We start from the raw sequence: 22,031 nt of genomic DNA, 5'->3' as shown, positions 1-22,031 counted from the left end.
CTGTTGGTTTGTTTTGGTTTTTTTTTTTTGGTTGGGTTTGTTTTGGTTTTTTGGGTTTTTTTGGTTTTTTTTTTTTTTTTGGTTGGTTGGCTGGTTGGTTGTTTTTTGTGGGAATTTTAGGGGAAAAAAAGAAGAGCTTTTGTTGTCTGTTGAAATAGTGTTATCCACAGAATCACAGAATCATCTAGGCTGGAAAAACCTTTAAGGTCAAGTCCAACCTTTGACCCAGCACTACCAAGGCCATCACTAAACCACATCCCCAAGTGCCACATTTCCATGGCTTTTAAATCCCTCCAAGGATGGTGACTCCACCACTTGACTGGGCAACCTGTTCCAATGCCTGACCACCCCTTTGGTGAAGAAATTGTTCCTAATATCCATTCCATTCCAAAAACCACTCCTGGTGCAGCTTGAAGCCCTTTCCTGTCATCATCATGGCTTTCCAGCCACTGTTCCCCCAGCCTGTGTCACTGCAGGAGGTTTTTGTGGCCAAAGTGGAGTACCCAGCCCTTGGTCCTGTTGAACCTCACGCTGTTGGTCCTGACCCATCAATCCAGCCTGCCCAGATCCCTCTGCAGAGCCTTCCTACCCTCCAGCAGATCAACAAGTGGGCAGACAAGTGGGACTGCAGCTGGAGCGTTCCCCTTAGTGCAGGACTAAGAATCATGCAGCAGCTTCTTGCTGAAAGCAGCAGATTAAATAGCTTAGCTGCTATTTTGTTGTGGGATTTTTTTTTGTCAATACTGACTATGAAATGTTCTGGGGAAAAAAAAATAACTTTTACTTCAGGCTACCCTAAACTAGAAAAACCACACCTAGGGTGAGAGGCTGCAAAGCAAAGCTGCTGTCCTGAAACCCATCCTGCAGAACTGCTGACTACTTCCAGTCATTTCTAACCAACCCATTACCATTAAATAGGAACATTTAAGCCACATTAATCATCACTCAGTTGAGTAACCAGTATTACTAGAATTAAGAATTAAGGACAGATTTGTAGGACTTTATAGCAACTGCACAAATGACCAGGATCCACAGAGACAGGAGCAAGATTTTCCCATCCAAAAGGACAGATCCACAGCCTGAGCCATGAGCCCCACCTTGTGAGAAGCTATCAGAGCTTGGGGTCTTTCATGAAGTTCTTAGAACAGGACATAGCCCCTGAATACAGTAAATTATACAGCTTAGAAATTTCCTGAGCAAAACTCTTTACAATCTATCAGAGACAAGTCCTTTCCTATTATTCTCTTCCAACAGTTTTTTATCATTTGACATTTTGGGTTTTTTGAGGCTGATTTCCCAGGCACCCTCAGAATGAAAGATGCAGTTTGGTCAGTACTAGAGCCAAGCACATACTCACTGGAATTGAGGAGGATCATTGCCTTGACACACAGATACTCCTTGTGCTGCAGCTTCAGCTCTCGGAACCTCGAGGTCATGGCCAGGAGCATATCAAAGATCTCCAAAATTCCCTCTACACATTTCCCCTCATCCCTATGGAAACACATTCAACATGTTACCAAAAAAGTAGAATTAAGGAACTGACTCAGACAGACAAAAGGCAAAGCATGAAGGAGGCTGCAGAAAGCCTATCTTATCTCATCTTTGGGAGAATTTAAAAGGCTCTGTCATGAAACCTGAATTGAAAATTACACTGGTGTGAAAGGTCAGCATGTACAAGAAACTGATTTTCTCATTAAAGTGCAAGCAGGATTGGCCATAAGTGTGATCTTATTTCTGTATCCTCGCAGTCTGAATAATTCTGGATAATCAGTTTGAAATCCTGTAGTGCAGGGCACAGTACCACCTTGAATAATTTTCCAGATTTGTTTCATAAGGAGTTACCCACACATAATGTTTGTACCTAATGGAGGCCTCAGGACCTGGTAAAAAAAGGAAGAGTTCCTAAAATAAGTTGCTTGGAATAGCAAGACATTTTTAAGGGATAAAACAACTCTTGTCCCTATCTCCTGGCACTTTTTTCTGGGTAGGTATTGAAAGGTATTTGGGGTTTTGTGGTTTGAATACTTTTATATTTGCAAGTGTTTACAGAATGCAACTTCCTCCATCTAGGACATGAGAAGTGGTCCTATTTTTAGATCTGAAAAATGCCCCAAACAAGTCATTCCTTTTTGTTTAAAATTCAGCAGTGGCAAGTCTCTAACTACTGAAGTTGCTGTTCCAGTTTTTTTCTTAGTTTTGTTTTATATGTACTTTACTAAAAAAGTAATTAAGCTCTACAACAACAGTATTCAAAGGGAGGCTCCTTATCCTCTTTGTCACAGGAGATTTTTTTTCTCTGTAATCTTTTTAAGACAAGACAGATTGAAGCACAGCAGTGCAGGAGAATAAAATAAATTTACTGGAACCCAAGAGAAAGGTGCTGAGCCTTCAGGCTGGAGGCAAGAACATGCAGGCAACACCACCTAGGGCAGCAGGTTCTGCCTGAAAAAAATATTGGTTATTGCCCAGTTTTCCTGTCTTTCTCATAGTAAAGAAGAATATTAAGCTTTAGAGAAGAAGAGACAGCTGCCAGATTCAAAACAAGGACAGAGGTTCTGGAGAAATATTGTCTGCAAAGATTATGTATGAAATGTGTCTGAAGGCTCCAGGGAGACCTCAGAGCCCCTTCCAGTGCCTAAAAGGGCTCCAGGAGAGCTGGAGAGGGGCTTTGGACAAGGGCCTGGAGGGACTAGAGGGAATGGCTTCAAAGGGAAGGAGAGTAGGTTTAGATTAGAGATTAGGAAGAAATTCTTGACCGTGAGGGTGCTGAGGCCCTGGCACAGGTTGCCCAAAGAAGGTCTGGTGGAAGGTGTCCCTGTCCATGGCAGGGGGGTGGAATTAGATGATTATTAAGGTCCCTTCCAACCCAAACCATTCTGGGATTCTAAGCTCAACTAAGATAAAAACAATCAAGTTACAGACCAGGTTCACATAAGGATGTCCTGAATAAAATTACAGCATGCCCAGGTACTTGTAAGCTCCCACTCTGCCATGTCTTGAGGAAATGAAGAAATGCATCAAATATTCTTACTCTATTCAGCACATATTAACTCCTGAGCAATTAAATGTATCGTACATTTTCATCAATTTCTGGTCATTGCACTGAACAGTGCAGCACGTCCTTGCATTGAATTTTATATGAGCAAATAATATTAATTTCCTCTATTTTATACACTAATTTTTTTCCTTATTAGCCTTTTGCCTGTCTGTATCTACAATGATAATTATTGATTGCAAGTCACAGAACTGGTGCAAATCTGAATTTTCCTGGGTTGAAAAGATATTTTAAAACTACCTAAGACAGTACATAGCTTCCCTGACTTTTTACCAATGTGAAGCTCAGGTCAAATCCTTCCAAGGTTCTGTAAAAAAAATCCTTATTAATCCATATTCTTCCTTCCTGGTACATGATGCTATGGAGAAATAATCTCTAAACTTGAAAACACCCTGCTGTACCTTGAAAAAATATTCTTAGTATCCAACAACAAGCTAGGGGTGTTTAAATCCCTCTCAGCTAGTGCTCCAATGTTCACTGTTATAGCCAACTATGAAGTCTGCTGTAGTGGCAGGAACAAAACAGGCAGGAAACCTATTTAAAATAATTAAAATATTGCCTGACACTGTATCTTCTTTTTAATGAGGGATGTAGGGACAAATGAAGAATGTAGTGCCTTGTGTTGCTGTACCAACACCTTCAGCATCTAGAGACCTGGAACAAAGGGAACAAAACCACCAAAAGATGGGGAAAATACAGAGAAATTTCACACTCGGTGCTACAGGAGTTCAGGGATTTACAAGTTCAACAACGATTTTACAGCTTAGCATTCCTTAAGCCCTGGAAGGAGGAGGAACCCTAGGACATGGTTGTTACAAGCACAAGTAAATGACATTGTTAGATGAAGTATTAATAACATCTGCCATGTTTAATCCTCTTCCCCACCTTCAAGCATACTAATATGAAGTGTCCTCAATAAATTTATTCCTCTTACCTGTCTAATACAAGGTCTGGTGCAAAAATCAGTTTCCCAGGATGGTCGATCGATCTCCACATCAAACCAATCATTAGAACTTCCATCCAGCAGCTCTCCAAGAGCCTCACTTGGTCATAGAGGCTGAGATCAATAAAGCCTAAAGTGATGCAAATAGCATAAAATAAATCAACTTGTTAAATGCCCTGTTTTGAAAAAGAAAAATTAGTATATGAGAAACAAAAAAGCCAGAAAGAACTATGGGTTGTGAAGATAAGGGAGCGTTGACATCCAAAGTGGCAGAGGCTGCCACTTCAAAGAAGAACAAAAATATTTGCAATTAGCATGATCTACAAAATATCTGGAATAAAGCAGAGTGGTGTTTTAGTGCAATTAGTCCCATATTGCTGGTGGAACTCAAATGACTGCAGAGTCACCTGCTTTATGTCCTTGTCCTAAAAGAGGAGAGATGTTAGAAGAAATATTGTCAGGGTGAGGCCCTGGCACAGGGTGCCCAGAGCAGCTGTGGATGCCCCATCCCTGGGAGGGTTCATGGCCAGGCTGGATGGGGCTCTGAGCAGCCTGGTCTAGGGGAAGGTGCCCCTGCCCATGGCAGGGGGTTGGAAGAAGGCAATCTTTAAGGTCTCTTCCAACCCAACTCATTTAATGATTCTATGATTCATTTCTCTCCAGAACTTTTAGCAAGGCCTCAGACAACACTGCAGCACTGCCACAAGTCAGAGACAGTCACAGCCAACCTTTTCTCTTCCCCTGAGGGGGAAAAAAAAAAAAAAAAAAAAAAAAAAAGATGTCTGGAGAAAAAAATAATGCCTAGAAGTCAAAAGAAAAAAACTGGAGAAATAAAATTCATGCACTCCAAACCAAAAGATCAGAAGTGTAAATTATCAAAACATGGGTAGGAAAACAGACTGTTCAGTCAAGGAGGAAAACACAGATATGATGAAGAGCTGCTCAGTGATCATAAACAAGATCAGGCCACAGTTTTCAGAGCTGAGCTTCTTCAGCTCGGGCCCTCGGCAAAGGTGCTCTGTTTTCAGATGAGCTGGCATCTCTGACACTGCCTGGTGACAAATCCAGGTACAGCCTGGCCATGGCAGACTGGTTTCCTGAAGTTCTTCCTGGGTGTCCGAGGTCTTAAAACACACACAGGATGTTTGGGCTGCCAAAGAACCTCTCTGTCAATAATTTATACAAATGCTTCATGAATTTTAATCTTATTACACGACTCAGCTGGAAGACAGGCAGTGACAGCCGGGGGCTGACATGAACTGGGCAAAGCTCAATTTTATCACTGCGGAACGTGCTGCCTTTCAAAGCTGGTACAGCCTTGCCTCTGGTTTTGTAAGGGTAAACAGGAGCCTAGGAGTGGTTCCTTCCCTCCTGGGTTCCACTGCCGCAGAATTTACTACAGAAAACACAGCCAACAACAGATTATCTGCCACACACACTCATCACTTAGAACTGCTTTCAGGAAAATATTCACGGAAGTGTGAAATGGTACAAAAACTGACAGTGCCAGTTTCCTGGGAAACAACAGCCCAAAGACATTTCAGAGTATATTTAAATAAACATTTACACTGCCATGGACTGATTTCTCTAGGATAAACAAGGAATTATCAGGTTTAAAAACTCTCTCAGTTGAGTGATGTCAGACCAAGTCCCGGCGTTCAATCTACAGGTTCTTGAGGATCCAGATTTACCACAGATGTCATCTGCTAAATTCACATTATCAGTGGCAGCTGTAGGAGCTATGGCCATTGAGCACAGCTGTTAGAAGGACTCGACTTCTCTTTTTTCTAACAATCTCATGCTCCAAAGGTGCAGGACAGCAAACACTGCACCTTCACTGCAGCCTCAGGAGCCCCATCTAATTTCTTCCAGACCACATTAAACTAATAATTTTTCTCTGGTTGTATTACATGTCCTTTAGACTGTGGGCTCTATTTCTTATAATTTAATTATAAATTGCTAAGACAGAGAAGAAAAAAAAAACTTGTGCTGGATGTGTAAAAACTAGGAAAAGACACACTGCTCTGGTCAGCAACACACTGGGCTGCATAATGAATCAAAATTTAGATATTGTGACAACATCTTATTGATTTGCAATACAGATTCAGCAATGAACCATGTAAAATACTTTTAGACTAGGTCAGCAAAGCAAAAGGCAATTATAGAAGCTGTGTTCTGCTGCATGACAACTGCAAATTAAAATACTTGGAATTCAGAAGGAAAAAATCCAGATGTCAGCTTCTATTTGACTGAGCAACAAAAAAATATACTCCATTAGGCTGAAAGTCCAGAACAAAAATACAGCCACAGAGTAAAATTCATAACAAAAGACTGTCATTAAATATTAAACATGAAAAACCCACAAAATACAAACATGCTTTTTTTCCTATTTAGGCAAAAAGTTACTGTTAATACAGTAAGGAATTTTTTTTCACCCCTAGTGAGTGTCAAAATAATATCCAATAATTACTTTGAGATGAAAATGGACTTCTAACCTGGGTACATAAAAGCAAATATTCAGCTTTTCAGAAATAAAATTACTGCTCACTGGGCCATTAGTCAAGAGCTCTCTATTTTTTTCCTAAGACATTACCTCCAGGAACCAGGCAGGGATGGTCATGATTACCTTCAGGCAAGAGCTTTTGAAAAATAAAATTCCATGTCCTGAGCTTTAGTCGTCACAACTTTTTAATGAAAAACAAAAAATCAGTCCACATTGAAGTTAATGGTCCAACTGCCATGTGATACAGCAGTGTCACTTATAATTGGGTGCATGTTAAACATCCCATCTATTTTTGGCATTGCTCTAAAATGCTGTTTATTTCTGTTCTCTGTAACAGGAGTGATCAGAAAAAACAAACAGAGACAACAAAGTGTCAGCATCCCCAAGAACTGTTTTGAAGGGTCTGATTGCTTCAATGGGTTTTTTCATACAGTTCCCTTACTGCCAAGAAAAGGTTTTTATTTTTGACATATGTTGAAAATAAACTAAAAGTGACCCGTGCCAAAATTAAGGTTGGTTTAGAAACTGATCTTGTAAAAAATAAAGAGAATTAATCTTAACTGGCTGAAGGTTTGGGTTTGTGTGTTTGTTAAAAAAAAAAAAAAAAAAAAAAAAAAAAAAAAAAGAAAAAGCCTCAGGGTTAAAAAATAGAAATTAATAATAATCAGGAAATGGAAAAGGTTGGGGTTTTTTTCCCACTGAAATATTGGCTAAAATGAGGTCATTTTCTAAGACTTGTTTTCTGTTACAATTCACTTCCTACCAGATAAACATAGCTAAGTGGAGTCCTCTGAAATGGCACCTTTTAATCACATTTTTATGATTTGACAAGAAATTATAACAATAGATACTGTTCCACCCCTTACGATTACTTACTTCACAGTTATTTTCAGAGTTTCTTTAGCCACAAAAAAATAAGTCTAAAGGATTCAGGCTCTTCATAAATTTTAAAACATCCCACATTGACAACAAAACTACCATCACTTTGCAGATGTCCAGCATGGTTTGAGACGCTCTGGGGTGCAAACATCTCCTCCCCAGCAGCTCAGCAGGAATCTGCACACCCCAAACCCATCACACCTGGACCCTCCAACACAGTGTCTGAGAGTGCTCTGCCCCTGGGAGATGTTCTCAGCAGCTGGAAGCACATCAGCCACTCCACCTAGACCTGAAAGAGGATGCGCTTCCCTGACAGCTAAATTCCTAATTTAAGGATTAAATGAGATATTCTCCTCCAACTTTGCTTCCTGCACTGTGCACACACTGTGTTTCTGGAGGGAAGGGTTCCTGTCATGCTTCCATGAGTGTTCTCCAGCAGCAGCAGCTCTTTACAGTGCACACCATGACAAGGGCAGGGCACACACCAGCACATGCTGAATCCTTCAGCACAAAATCCAGGAGAGGATCCACAGCGTGCTGACCCCCAGCAGTGCACTCTATCTGAACCTCAGGATCAAGTCCCATACTGCTACGAGTCCTCCAATTATTCCATGCTTCCAGCTCTCTTTTAGTTTTTGTTCTGCCTGTTTTAGCCATGGGTAGTTCATAAAGAAGGAACTGCAAATGCTCACCATTTCTGGTTTGTGGGAATGGTTCATTGCCATGGTGCCATGGAGACACTTGAGACATTCCAGGCACTGACACAGGTAGTTGTACTGCAGTGCATGTCCTGGGTGTTGCCAACAAACAAAAGAAACCTTACTGATTTTTGTTTTGAAGGAGTGCACATGATAAATCTGAAATCAATACTGAGCTCCACTGATGTTTTTCTGTAACAGCTCTGTCAAATGAATCGATTGCAGACACCCAGGACTTGGAAACCTTTCAGTTCTCATCAACCACTAGAAACCTTCCATCAGGACTCAAGGAAAAAATTTGTTGTTAAATGAACCTTCTAAATCAGCTTAATGAGGTGTTTATAGCTGAGGTAGAAATTACACACAACACCACCTCTGCTTTGTGGCAAAAAGAACAAGTATTTGAGTAAGGACAGACAGCAAGTTATGGGTTATATTGTGTCTAAATCAAAAAACATCCAGGTTAATTACTGAGAGCAATAAACTCTCCATTACTTAGCAGATAAAAAGCTTGACTTCTATACTGTGAAAAATGCGTATTTTATGATTGGCTTTTCACAAATATTAAAATGAATATGATATGTGTTATGTTAGAAAATTATGCTATATTAATTTTCTTAAGTAGTGTATTAAATATAGTTTTAGGTTATAACATAATGTTAAACTAGAAACTATGCTATGTAAGATACTTTTTCTAAGAGAGGACTCACACCAAGATAGCAGCCCCAGGACACCTAAATCTTTCAGAGAAAAAGAATTTATTGCTCTCTTATTGAGTTCTTCCCACCTAGCTCAGCCATGAAGATGCCACCTTAGGATTCAGAGGAAGAAGTTGACCCTGAACAGACAGAATCCTTTGTTTGAATTGAATTTATGCATCAAGTATGAGGTGTATGAATATGCAACAGGCTGTTGCTTTTAAGGGTTAATCCTCTGTAAACGTGGGTCCTTTTTCAGGCCTATTTTCCCAGATAGAGGTATCCGGACCATCCTTAACTCTTGGTTCTTATTGTCTCATATTGTCCTAAATCCTAATTGTCCAAACTTTTATTACTCTAATTACATTACTATTTTTATAACCATTTTATTACTATTAAACTTTTAAAATTCTAAAAACAAGCGATTGGCGTTTTCACATATACCGCGCACTTACTGTGCTGCTCTGTCACACCAGAGCAGAGAAGGACACGTTGCTGGGTAAAACCATTGACCACAACAAACAAAAACAAGCCTGAATTCCTCACCAGGAATCTTCTTGGCCCAGCCAATCATGTGCACCAGCTCTTTGTCCGCCAGCTTGGTCAGGGACATCATCATGGAGGCCTCGGTGAAGGGTTTGCTGGGCCGGCTGACCAGCACGTGGGGCGGCTCTGCCTCCAGCAGGGTCAGCACGAACTGCTCGGGGCTGACGGCGCTCAGCAGGATCTCCTTGACCCGCGTGGCCGCCTCGTTGTATCTCCTGGCTCTGCCCAGGCAGTGCGCGCGGTCCTCGGCGCCGCGGTGGCTCCGCAGGATGCGGTACCCGCAGCGCTCTCTCCGTGAGCCTGCCACGAGAGGAATGAGGTTGCATTGAAGAGTTTCTCCCCACAGAATTTTCCTCCCTCATGTAAACCCAAATGTTTGGGGAGAGGGAGGAAAACTCTTTAATATTGGATGTTGTGATATTGAACGCTAAGCTTCTAGGACGCACAGCATTTTGTCCCCACTGACTTCAGCTGAGGGGTTTTGTTTATTCTGCTGAACAAAAATAAAGTTAAAAAATGTTTGCTTTTGAACCTCGGTTAACTCGGTTTCAAAAGTCCAGTGGAAAACTCCCATTGACATCAAAAAGATATAAATCAGATCTTTAAAGGCAAATAAAGATAGCTGATTGTTAATTTTGCTTTAAATATAATCTGGAGGAATAAAAAACTTGAAAGTCTGGGCCAGGTTACAGATTAAATGCCTCAGGAACAAGCACAGCTGGGCCTCAAAGTTAGCTGGATGATCAGCCAGGGATTCACAAGATTCAACCCATTTTCTCCCCATGCCTCAAAAAGCCAGCAGGAGCTTCTCCAAAGGGAATTCAAATATCTACAACTAAGAGCAAACACCCTGTGTGAAGCTCTGTCTGCAGAAGGCTATTTCTGTTGCAAAGAGCAGTCCTTTTCATTCCCAGATTTAATTAATTGTTTATTCTGACAAATCTAAACATTGTCCAATTCTTGGTCAGTGTTACTGGTAGCATCACTGTTACCTGTTTTTGTATAGCTTCCAAGGAAAGAGTCTAAAAGTTTCTCCAAAACCACAACATTCATAAAATACTCAGCTAGAGTTCTACTTCAGCTAGCAAAGAGGTCCAAACAGAAGACAAATTAAAAATAAGGGCAGTGGGAAAAAATAATTTCAGATACTGTTGACAAGGCTTGCTAAATAAGATGCTGGGTGAATGCAGACTCTCAGGCTCATGTGGCAGAGGAGCCCCAGGTGGAGGTGGCTTTTCAGGTCATAGTCCTGTGAAACAGCATTTGGGTCAGTCTGTGAGAGGGGTGAATGCAAAGGCCAGTCAGGAACAACCTGTCTGAATAAGAACCAACTGAGTCTTCCAGGATTTTTCGGATGTTTATCTTTCAGTTGTCCACGGCTCTCACTCTCTCACTTCAGTAAACTACGTTGGATACAGGAGAAAGTTAAAGAAGTTCTAATTAAAGTTCTCAGTGTTGGAGAACACACTTTCCCTGGAAATCCAAGAAACTGGGGAAGCCCAACAGGCAGAGCTGGTTTGATGAGCAGACTCAGGCACAGAGCTATCCAAGCGGGACAGGCCATTTGGAACTGGAAGTATTTTTCAGCTGCAAGTCCAGCTTCAGGCCTGCACCGTTTGGAGAAAGGATGGGTTTGCAACTTTGAAAGGGATATGGGTATGATGAATTGGGCTGAGTGCAGACAGGATATTTGCACAAATAATGGAGTGAAGGAAATAAATAATTTGTAGAACCAAATGTTTATCCAAACGACAACTAGCTAGAAGTTGCCAGAGCAGATGAATAGCAACTAAGGGAAGATAGCACACCAGCAGAGACAGTCAGGGCATGAGACATTACCTTATGTAGATTCATGGAATGAGACTTGATGAAAATAGCCAAAAAAAAGGTTTCCTGCAGAACTACAGAAGTGACAAAGCAATTTCTTCCACCATCAGTCTGGGCAAATCCTTCCTGAAGAGAGCCAAAGGCCACCAAGGCATAGACTATTTTCTACAAAGACACCTGGGTAATGTAGTGAACTCTCTGCTAAGCCTCATTTCTTGACTAATGCACAAAGATCAAGAGGAAAATCTTGAAGAGGTTTGTAAGCTTCCAAAAAACACTAGAATGTTTTGGAAGTGGTCTGTTTTGAAATCATGTATTGCACAGAAAGTATGTATTTTCCATCAGGGAAGACAAAAAGTAAAGGCTGAGAGGGAAGTAGGCAACTGGAATGAGAGTGCAGCTGGAGACAGCTGAGGAGATGCCCAGGTGCCAGGGTGCTCTGCCTGCAGAGCTGCATAGCTCTGATCTCCACAGCATGCGAGAGACCAGAACCACAAAGAAAGAAAGCACATTATTTTCACTATTTAGAAACATGAAGCACATTTCCCAGGGGCACCTTGAAATACAGAACAAGAAAAAGAGCAAAGGGAATAAAAGCCATGGGTAGAATAGAGTAAAAATTTTCTTGGGCTATCCAAAAATTCCAAATGCTCTGTGACATGTGTTATCTGAGTTATCCTTTCCAATTCACTGTTGTAAAGATCTTTAAATAACATTTTGTAGCCTATGAATACAAATTTGAGCTTATATAAATAAATAGAAAATATAAACACACAGATAATTGAGCAGATACTTTAATGAATATCAAAGAAATCAAATTTAAAAGCAATTTTAAAAGAACTTCAGCATTCTGTTCCAATTGACAAAATCTTGAACAATTTCCATCTGCACAGCTGCACTCAGTGCTCCCTCTAAAGATGATTCAATCAGGTTATGATTTTGAGAATATTAAAGGTCTCAAGACTTGTGGAGGGTTCTTACTGGGAACTAGCAAACCCCTTTAAATTACTTCAGGTTCTTTAACTGAATCGAGTTTCTTATATAACCGACTTATATTATATAAAATATGCTCAATTTAAAACATATACCAAATTTCTATAATAACATTACCAGTGCAGAAAACCAGACTAGGAGTATTACATTTTTGCATAATAAACTTGCTACTAAAGAAAATATAACTGTTGACAGAAACAAGGTGGGAAAAAACCCAACCAAAGCAGATTCTGAGTTATTTGTGGTGTTTTTTATTCATCACATATTGCCAAAGCAGAAGTAGGCTGAATCACCAAGCAGTGTGCATAAAAGATACTTAAGAGAGATACCATTTATTAACACTTTCTGTTTTTTTCTGCTTGCATTTCAAGTAAAAGAAAGCTACATTTAAACTTTCTAGTCAGCTGACACAGCAGAAAACACCAGTTTTCCAGTTACAGCAACAGCTTTCAACAACATAAAGGAGCTTCTTTTCTTTCTATTCAAATCCAAAGTTTAGGCAGGAGCAAGAAATTTTATATATATATATTAGCATACAACAGACATGTATAACTGTGTATAAAACTATATGTCATAAATAATTATTGACCAGCCTAAAGTTTTGCTTAAGCAGATACAGAGATATGGATCAATGCGTGTAAAGGCAGAGAAATAAAATACAGCTTCCCAGATTAGGGGCTATCTTTGACTTTACTAGAAACTCCCTAACTGTTCTTAAAAATCTAATATTCATTTCTATAAAGGTAATTCAGGCAATTGCAGAAGTGCAAAATGATCAAATCCCTCATTCTTCCTACCACACTCTCCTTATTTAGAGCTATTTTGTGCAAGAAAATTGCTGTATTCAGCTGAGAATGCTGGACCAAGGGCAAGACCTTGAGCTACAGCACCGCAGACCATGAGTAAATGACCCCAAGATATAAGAAGTGAGGCACATTGAAAAAAGGTCATTAAAATGAGCCTGTTGTTCACTCAGCCACAGCAGGTATTACTGGCAGCGAAACACACTATTTTTCAAGCTTTGCAAATTCTCTGAAAATCACAAATGCTGTCTGATATGGTAGGCAGTTACATGGCACGTTGCCCTTCATACTGATTTTGGTTCCTGGCAATGGTTCACATAACTAACCAGTTCTGTAGCAACTGCAGATCCTACCACTGAATATTTTATAATCAGTTTTTGAAAAACTGTGAGTGCAAACCTGCTCCAATACACGTTGGTAAATCATGATCACTGCAGTCACCTTTCAAAGCAAATGCAGATGTTCTGGGGAGTACGTACCCCAGAGCAGACTCTCAAATTGAATTCTCAAGAGTAGAGCCACTGACAAAGGAGCTGCTGTCTGCCTGTGTGCACATGAGAACGTGAGCTGAAATTATAGTGATTGCTATAAAAGCTGAAATTCAATTAATACAGCTGATGTCCAGAGAATGCCTTGAAACATTTTGACCCCACTTATTCTCTGTGTGAAAAGTACTTTACAGTATTTCAACTGCACACAGCAGCCACACGCAGGAGAAAGGGCCAAATCCTGAGCCAGCCCACAGAGAAATCCGTTTTCCTTCCTGCAAACTTGTCAAATGATTCAAGAACAGCATCTCTCCATCACTTGAGTGTGGCCTCTCAGCCTCCTCACTCAGGGATGAAAGGAGCTTTACCTTCGGAACAATTTCAACATGTTGAGAACAGACACATGGGAAAAAGATACAGGAGCAGTGCAGAGGAGGGAAACAAAAGTCAGGGAAACTGAAAACTCCTTGTGAAAGAGGGTCTGTTGGAGCCTCAGGAAGCAAACCAAAAGCAGAGCAGGGATCTGCTCCAGGAGTGAAAAGTGATGAAGCAACTCCCCTCTTCTTCACTGCCTTTGACAAACAGTCCAAGTCCCTTTCAGCTCTCCAGGTAAACACCAGAAGGTTCCAAGGGAAGATAAGTTTTGTCTTGGTCTGTTTTATTCAAGTTTTCTGGGCAGAGTTTACAGCAGTTTTTCTGTTTTCTTTGTTCCTAATGACAGTGCAATTTCTTTGTTAATTATTTTTCTACCACTGTTAGGAGTCCTACTGCCAAACTTCAGCAGTAGCTTCCTTGTTTGGAACAGCAGGGAACATAGATTTCCTGCAGAGGAATTGGCAGATGCAATGTCTACGACCCTTGTGCTTTGGGCAATGATGGTATATTTCATAAGAAAATCCAGTATCACCTCAATACAAGGCACCCCCAAGCTGGCCTCTATTGCCATGGGTCTCCAGGGCAGTCTGGACTTGGTGAAGGGGAGATCTTGGCTCCATTTCAGAAGGTTGGTTTATTATATTATGATATATATTACATTAAAAAAGACTACACTATAACTATACTACAAAGAACAGAGAGAAAGATTCATCAGAAGGTGAGACAGGAATAGAAAGGAATCAATAACAAAGTTCTGTGACTCCCAGAGAGTTTGAGAGCTGCTGCCTCCTCGATTGGCCACCAAGTAGAAACATCCCACACTGAGCAATCGAGGAAGCACCTGCTGCATCCCACAGCAGCAGATAACAAATTGTTTACACTTGAAGCTGAGGCCCTTCAGCTTCTCAGGAGAAGAAAATCCTAGCAAAGGGATTTTCATAAAATATCATACCTACACCTGTGGCTTGTTGGGCTGACTTCTTAACATCTCTGAAGGTGATGACATCCAAGAGAGTTTCAGACCAAGAAGCTGTAGAGCAACACTTTTCTGCCTTCTCCTACTGTATGGAAGATGGCCTGTTCTGCCTAATCGGATTTAGGCACACAAACTTGTTTTGAACAAGCTCCTAAGTGTGTGTTTCCAGTAGTCTATTGATAATATGCAAAGCGAGGATTTAAAGGTATGAGGGGAATGGAGCCAAGATTTTATGAAGAGCTCTCAAACTACAAAGTGGAAATTGAACTTCTTTTATCACTTCTGCTGGACACAAGTCTCCACTGAGCAAAAATGCACTCACAAACCATTCCATCCCATCAGGGCTTCAGCAGATGTGAACCAATCCTTTCACTAAGTGACCTCAGAAAGGGGCAGAGATGCAGAAAAGCCTCCATTAAAAACAAAGTGTTCTCTTTTAAGGCTTTCTACAATAAAAAGTTTTTATTAAAGCACAGTTCTTGTGAGAAAATGTCTGAGAGATAATGGCTCTGGTCTGCAGGAAATGGCATTTACATCTCATGCAAGAAATACTGTTTTAAAATCTGTCTGGTTTAAATGTCTGTCACCATGTGTCCATAGACCAGCATTACTCACAGCTGCCACTTAACTCATCAGGTGACTCAGAGTTCTGAGTAATTTTTATGTTCTTTTTTCTGAAAATAAATTGTTCAGATTCTCAAATTAAATTCTCAAGATTTTCAAGCTTTAGTGCTACTATTTAAAAAACTAATTATTTTAAAATAGAGAGGTTTTTTCAGTTATATTTTCTATCTGTTTTTTTTTTTTTTGTCTGGCATAGTCATCAATGTCCTGCAGACAATCATTACAGTAGAAAAACATATTTCTGAATATGTTACAAGATTCAAGGGAACACAGGCTAAGACATGAGTGCATACTATAATTTATTACTTGTAATACCACAGTGCCTATGAGGTCTAATCACACACCAGGACTTTCTGGACAGCTAGAATAAAAGGATTAATTTAAGGCAAGCATTGTGGAGGTCTACCTTATAATATCATTATGGAATCAATCTTTACCTAACCTTTCCAGCTCCAGAACTGGGGCTTCATAGAAACCTCCCTTGAAAAAACTTTGAGCAAAATTCTGAGTCATAAAAATGACCAAAAGACAGTGGCACAATTCAGAAAGATTTTGAAAGGAATCTTTTTTTGCAGGCATAAGGCTTTCCTTGCTGGAGGTAAGACCCAACACCAATAAAGTTGAGATGCACCAACACTGCAGGAAAAGACAGGAGCTTCACATAGACAGAAGCATCTGACTTGAGCAGAAGAAACTAAATGTACTTGAGGAGTACAAAAATAATACAAGGAACAGTTAAAATTTCAGTTCTACTCTGGGAGTTGTCAGCTAGAAATGAATGGGGTGACTGCAGTCATAACAGATCATGGAGTGATTATGAACTGCCAGCATGATGTTACCTTGAAAAAGGCAAATAGGATCCTGGGGTGTGAGCCAGGAAAGCTCCTGCAGCAACAGAAATGTGTCAGTGCTACTGCAGTGAGGAGAGTGACTGGAATGCTGTCCATGATTCTGGGCATCCGAGTGCAAATTGGGTTATCTCTGCCTGGAGCAGGTGGAGGGACAAGCTACACTGATGATTTCCAGATTCATCTATTTTTCAAGAGGAGAAGTTTTCTTGGTTTACTTAGCCAACTAAAACAGAGGTTGTGAGAGGATATGATGCAGTCCTTAAACAAAACCAGGCCATTAACAACAAAGAGAAGAGGAGCCTCTATGCTAAAAGACAATGTTGTTGCAAGAAAAAATGGACATTAATTGTTCAGCAATAAATGCAGGCTGAAGTTCTAAACAATGTTCTTAATGAAAGAAGTCATATTTTGCAAACTGTCTGCAGATCAAAGCTGTGGGAGGATGAAAATGGAGTCTAGTTTTGAAACAGAAATAGGTATCTGCATTAAATGGGATGAAACAAGATGCACGCCTGCAAATCATGGAGAGCCAAGCACAGGGACCTTCCCCTGTCCACTCCAGTGTTCTCATGGGTTATTTTCCCAGGCTGTTTCTATTACATACATTAGGGAATCTATAAGAAACAGCAAACCTTGACTGTAAACATAATTAGATTGAAACATTTCTCAAATAATTTTCTTCTTAAAAGTAACCTTGAAAATATCATCTATAAATGATCAACTGCATAGAAGTCACATTGCTGTAAGTATAAGACAGATAAAAGAAAAGGCTGGATAATTCTGAGTAGTGCAGTGACAAACAGTGGTGGTTCACTATTTCTTTTGGTGGAAGAGCCATGAGGCATCATCTGAAGATAGCTTGTTCAAGAAAAGGAACTGCCCTCCCAATGCCTTTCCCTCACTGTCCCACCAAAGCCCCCCGCAAAAGCCTGACAACCAGAGAGCTGGTTCCTCCCAGGATGGGTTCCAAGCTGCTGAGGAATGTTGTAGATTCTAAGCCTTTCTAGGGTTAAAAAGAGGGACAATTGAAAATCTTTCATTCTCCTAATGTCTCCAACCACTAATTTTTGGAAACAGAGAGCTGACAGCAGGAATTCCACACAGGAGCTGCTCTCATTCCTACACTCCTCCTGAGGCACCCACTCTTGCCACTGTCAGAGGTGGAATACTGGGTTAATTAACTGCTGCTTTGATGTGTCACTGCTGCTCCTGCAGTGCAGCAGAGCACAGCACAGGCTCCTTTACCTCACATGAGCAGAGGCTGGCTCTGGAAGGTTCTGGAAGCAGCAGCTCCTGATTACCCATTCTGCATGGCATGGAAGTAACTTGCCTCCCCAAAGCTCCGCAGTGGTTATATGGTTTTCACTCTTAACCCACACCTTGCCCCCTCTCACAGGTCTGAAAAATGACAAATCTTCTTCAGTTTAAGAGTCAGATAATTCCTTCCTATAAAACCTGCTTTAGTTGTTGTGCCTTCTTAGGATTCCAAGAGAAACAAGATACAGAATTGGCTGAAGGGAAGAAAAAGCCAAAACCAGCAAAACCCATGCTAAGAGCACAGCCATGCCAAACTCACCACATTTCATCATCCCCACTTCGTAGCATTTCCGCAGCCGGCACGCCTGGCAGCTCTTGCGCCGGTTTTTGTCTATTGTGCACTGGTTGGTGGCTGGGCAGATGTAATCGTTGTGTCCTGCAGCAGGGAAAGAAGGGAAAATTTAACATTTCCAACCATCTTGGTCATTGCCCAAATCAGGAATGTGCCCCCTGTTGACAGAGTGACAAAACTATCCTTTGTCTCCTTCAAAAGGAAAAAAGCCCAGAAATTTCTCTCCTCAATTCGGTAAAAAGACACCTCAGAGGACCTTGGGGACTTCACCTCAAACTTAAGGATAGCCAACTGGACAGAAGCCAAAAAGTCCTGCCCTAGCAATTTACTAGAAAAAGAAGAGAACAAAGAAACTAATCGCTTTTGTGAGGTGTTTTACCAGGAGCAAGAACCTCTTGCCCTGGCTCGGTTTTTCTCTGCAAAGAGTTTTGTTATTTTGCCTTTTATTAAAACTTTTCTGCTTCCAACACTACCACAGAAGCCACCCTGCTGATTCTGTACCTTCTAAGGTAGCTGAGCTGTCTTAGGTGTGATATAGATCTCCAAGAGCTTGTGAGACCTGGCTCGAGGAGACCATATATCACTCTACTTTAAACAATTCAGCTTTTTTGTGTGCATATATCTAAGCTCCATTATTTTAACTGATGCAAAAATGAATATTTGTCCTATATTTTAAACATCAGCCTGTGGCCTCAAAATTAACCAGACAGCATTACTCAGCTTTAGAGCGGTGACTGTCAGATAACTGAGCACCTTCTAAAACCAACTAATTTTTTGAAAATGGAACACATGCTCTTGTGGAAATTTGTTTCCAACCTCCAATTTCGTACTGCATATTGGGAGTCTGTAGCTGGCAGATACCAGATTTTCTTTTATTTTTTCCCCCCCTCAGCAGAATTGAAAAGAGCAGTTTCAGTCCTGCAAAGATTTAAGTAAACTACACCTCTATTTACTGAACTCTGACATGGTGAGTTCCAGGAATGAAGAAGCCTTTGGAGGATTGACCCTGGACCAAAGTTAACAAAAAAAAAAAAAAAAAAGTCAAGATAAAAGCAGACTGGTAGGAAATAATGCATCCTGTAACTACAAAGAAAAGCACAAGGAGAGGGTGTAAATTTTAGATATTCTGGACAAGTGTTTATCTTACTTGCATCAGTTTTCACTGCAGCCTCTTTTGGTCTCTTCTTATTCTTTCCCATATCACCTCGTTCCTACCCAAACCACTTTAGGTTACTGTAGTTCATTAATCAATAATCTGGTCCAAAGGTTTATTACTGTAAACTGAACTTGGGTACACTCCTGGTGTAAATACAGTTGAATCATCTCCTGCCAAATAGTGGAACTATCTGTTGCAGCAATTACCAAAGGATGCAAAAAATATTCGCTCATTTACTTTTCTTAATATCTTTTCTCCCAGGCTGCTTTCTAAATCTGTTTGGTTTTTCTTTTTTCCCCATCCAAGAATAAGATCAGGCAAAAATACAGCTACTAGAGTGACTTTTTTTTTTTTTTAACTTGGTGAAAATCCAAGAGCTCATGTCCCCAAGAGTAATTATTTAACTGAACCATTGTGACTATTGCCATGCAAAATTAGAATTATTTTAACCTTGAATTTTTGAACCAACAATTTTAAAAAGAAGAGGTCACATTACAGTTTGTCCCATTTCTTACTGGCAGATACGACTGAAAAACAAATTATTTCTTTCACTCTTCACACAACATGGAGGGAGAGGAGGAGGAAGCTCTCTGCTGCACCCAGGAATATAAAGTGATTTAAAACTCTCGTGGCCTTGGGAAAATTTAACTTGCAGGCAGATGTTCACCCATGTGGGACAGACTACACTACAGACTCAGACAAGCCAAGGAGACCACACACAGTTGCTCAGTCATACTTTTAATTTTGATTTCTTCAATAAGGCTGACATTTTAGTCTATAGCAGGCCAAGAAATCTTTCATTTTAATACACAATATCCTGCATAACAACTCTTGCAACTGAGTACTTGGTAAGTGTTTTATGCCAAGAACTGGCTTTATTTTATTTGCTTTTTTTATTCTTTCATTTGAATTACAAACTCCATTACCTGACAGGGTACACTGAGGGGCACAAAAGACCACAGTGGGTAACTTGCTGGTGGCCCAAGTACATGTGAGCAACACAGAGCAGGCAAAGCATTGACTTGACAGAGAACGCCTTGAGATCAAATTCTGTCTCCATTTGTGACAAACTGGACACAAAGGTCTCTTCAATTATTTTAGAAATCCACAGTACTTGCACCAGCTTGTAGAAATTGGTATTCACCTGTGCAGAATCTGCACAATGAATTGAAAAGGCAAAACAAGTTCTGAATTAAATTTGATTCTCCTAGTGGCACCCTCTCTGCCATACTGAGCAAAAGAAAATATCTGAAGATTCCTAAAGTCTCTGCAGGCAGAAGAGGAAGAGGAGCATTAAAGATCAAACAGCAGCAGGATTTTCTGCATTGATATCCACGTGTAGCAGCCAATGTCAACAGAAATGATTTTCCACCAAAAGACCCAAGATGAGGCCAAAGATCAGGATAACTAGGCCAAGGCTAAAGAAACTAAGTGCCCCAAAGCTGCAGTACAGTGCCTGAGTGACTTCCACTGGCAGTGACAGCAAATGTGGAGCCCCACGCTTAATTCACACTGCAGCCACGCAGCAAACTTGAACTAAATACCAAATATTTAAGAGTTTAAACATGGAAGTGGAAGTCTTAGATAGAGAGACTTGGCAGGGTAAGAGATCCAGCAGTGCAGGCTCTGAGGGGGAGAGGGCTGAGCATTAATGATAATCAGGTTAGTACCTGATATATGCTACACATATTTTTCCATCCTCCATAGTGTGTAGATATTACATACTATGATTCCACAGCTCCAGGCAACAGACTCTTGCCAAGAAGAGCTCCCAGCAAGCAAAGTCTCCAGATAATTGCCTACTCTTACTGTGCCTATGACAACTAATTCTCAATTACTACAAACTCCCATCAGATTCACAGGTCTGCAGTGCCACCCCAGCCAGGCCTGTGCTGCAGGGCCTCACTGTGCTGTGCATTCCACCTCTTCTCTAAAGAAATCAATTGCTCACTCTGTAATATTTCCAGATCTTGATAACATCAGAGCCAAGAGATAAAAGAGCCAAATCATGTGTTGCTCTATTTTCAGCATGGAGCACCAGACACCAGGATTTCACCAGCTCATTACTAGGTCAACTGCTGCAGCTCCCAGTCACGTGAAACAATTTATTTAAGCAAATTATCAAAACCTGTTTGTCCTACCTTGAATGCTTCTTTTAAAAAATGCTTTGCAGCCTTCACAGGACCAGACCCCATAGTGGTATCCTGAAGCATAATCACTGCAGACTGCACAGAAGTGGGCATCCTTTTTTGAGCCAGGATTATTTGCAATTGGGCTTGTACAGTCATTGCCAGTAGTTTTTATTTTTAATGTTTCTCTGATAAAAGAGAAAAACATCTGTTACAAAAGAGGAAAAATTTAAACTGCACTGCAAAGAGTTTCATAATTTTTCATTGTCTTCTATTCTTTCTCTCTAGAGCCTTCACGTTCCTGAACACAGGATAGTGTGAAACACTGCTAAGCCTTTTCTGACAAGATAAAGCATTTAAAGCATGTAGTCTGATCCCAGGGATGACACACTAGAAGGATTTAGGCATAAAACTGGACTGCTGCTGAATCAATCACATGAACCCTGGGAAAAATCATACGGAAAGCTGATGGGTCTTGAAGAATTATTGGAAATATGCAAGTCTAGGAATTTGTGAACCAAGTGGATTTTGCCTCTTGAGAGCTTTACATGGAAAAGGAGAACTCAGACAGCTCAGACTGACATTATGAATGCTACAATGAACAGAGCTGCAATTGCTCTGTCCTGTTAGCAAGGCAAAATTACAACACGCATCCATTCTCAAGTGCTTCATCCTTTACATGAGGCTTAATCAATGACAGTCTGGAGACAGATAACTGAGGTGTGAATCTCAGCCTACAAGATCAACTCATGATGCCAGGCAAAGTTTTCTGTTCAAGGTGACAGCCCACGTTAATCACCCTAATGCTAAACAAAAAGAGGTCTGAACACAAGAATAAAGAAATACAATTAATAAAATACTTCAATATGTTAAAGAAA

General features: G+C 40.5%; 1 protein-coding gene across 3 annotated transcripts in view; it reads right to left on the bottom strand.

The window, feature by feature from the left end:
* The window catches only part of ESR2 (estrogen receptor 2), a 41,033-nt gene that overhangs the window by 4,542 nt on the left and 14,460 nt on the right, over window positions 1–22,031 (bottom strand). For 2 of the 3 annotated variants that reach the window (XM_038138482.1, XM_038138480.1), the window contains exons 3-7: window positions 21,166–21,341; window positions 17,836–17,952; window positions 9,323–9,622; window positions 3,990–4,128; window positions 1,358–1,491 (exon numbers count right to left, since the gene is read on the bottom strand). In XM_038138482.1, coding sequence (XP_037994410.1) covers window positions 1,358–1,491; window positions 3,990–4,128; window positions 9,323–9,622; window positions 17,836–17,952; window positions 21,166–21,341 — 866 coding nt within the window. The remainder of the gene's footprint in view (window positions 1–1,357; window positions 1,492–3,989; window positions 4,129–9,322; window positions 9,623–17,835; window positions 17,953–21,165; window positions 21,342–22,031) is intronic. The other variant, XM_038138481.1, reaches the window with a different exon arrangement.

Source organism: Motacilla alba, chromosome 5 (assembly GCF_015832195.1).
Source record: "Motacilla alba alba isolate MOTALB_02 chromosome 5, Motacilla_alba_V1.0_pri, whole genome shotgun sequence".
Taxonomy (NCBI): Eukaryota; Metazoa; Chordata; class Aves; order Passeriformes; family Motacillidae; genus Motacilla; species Motacilla alba.
The sequence above is the reverse complement of the archived record's forward strand: the minus strand, read 5'-3'. Positions and strand labels throughout refer to the sequence as shown.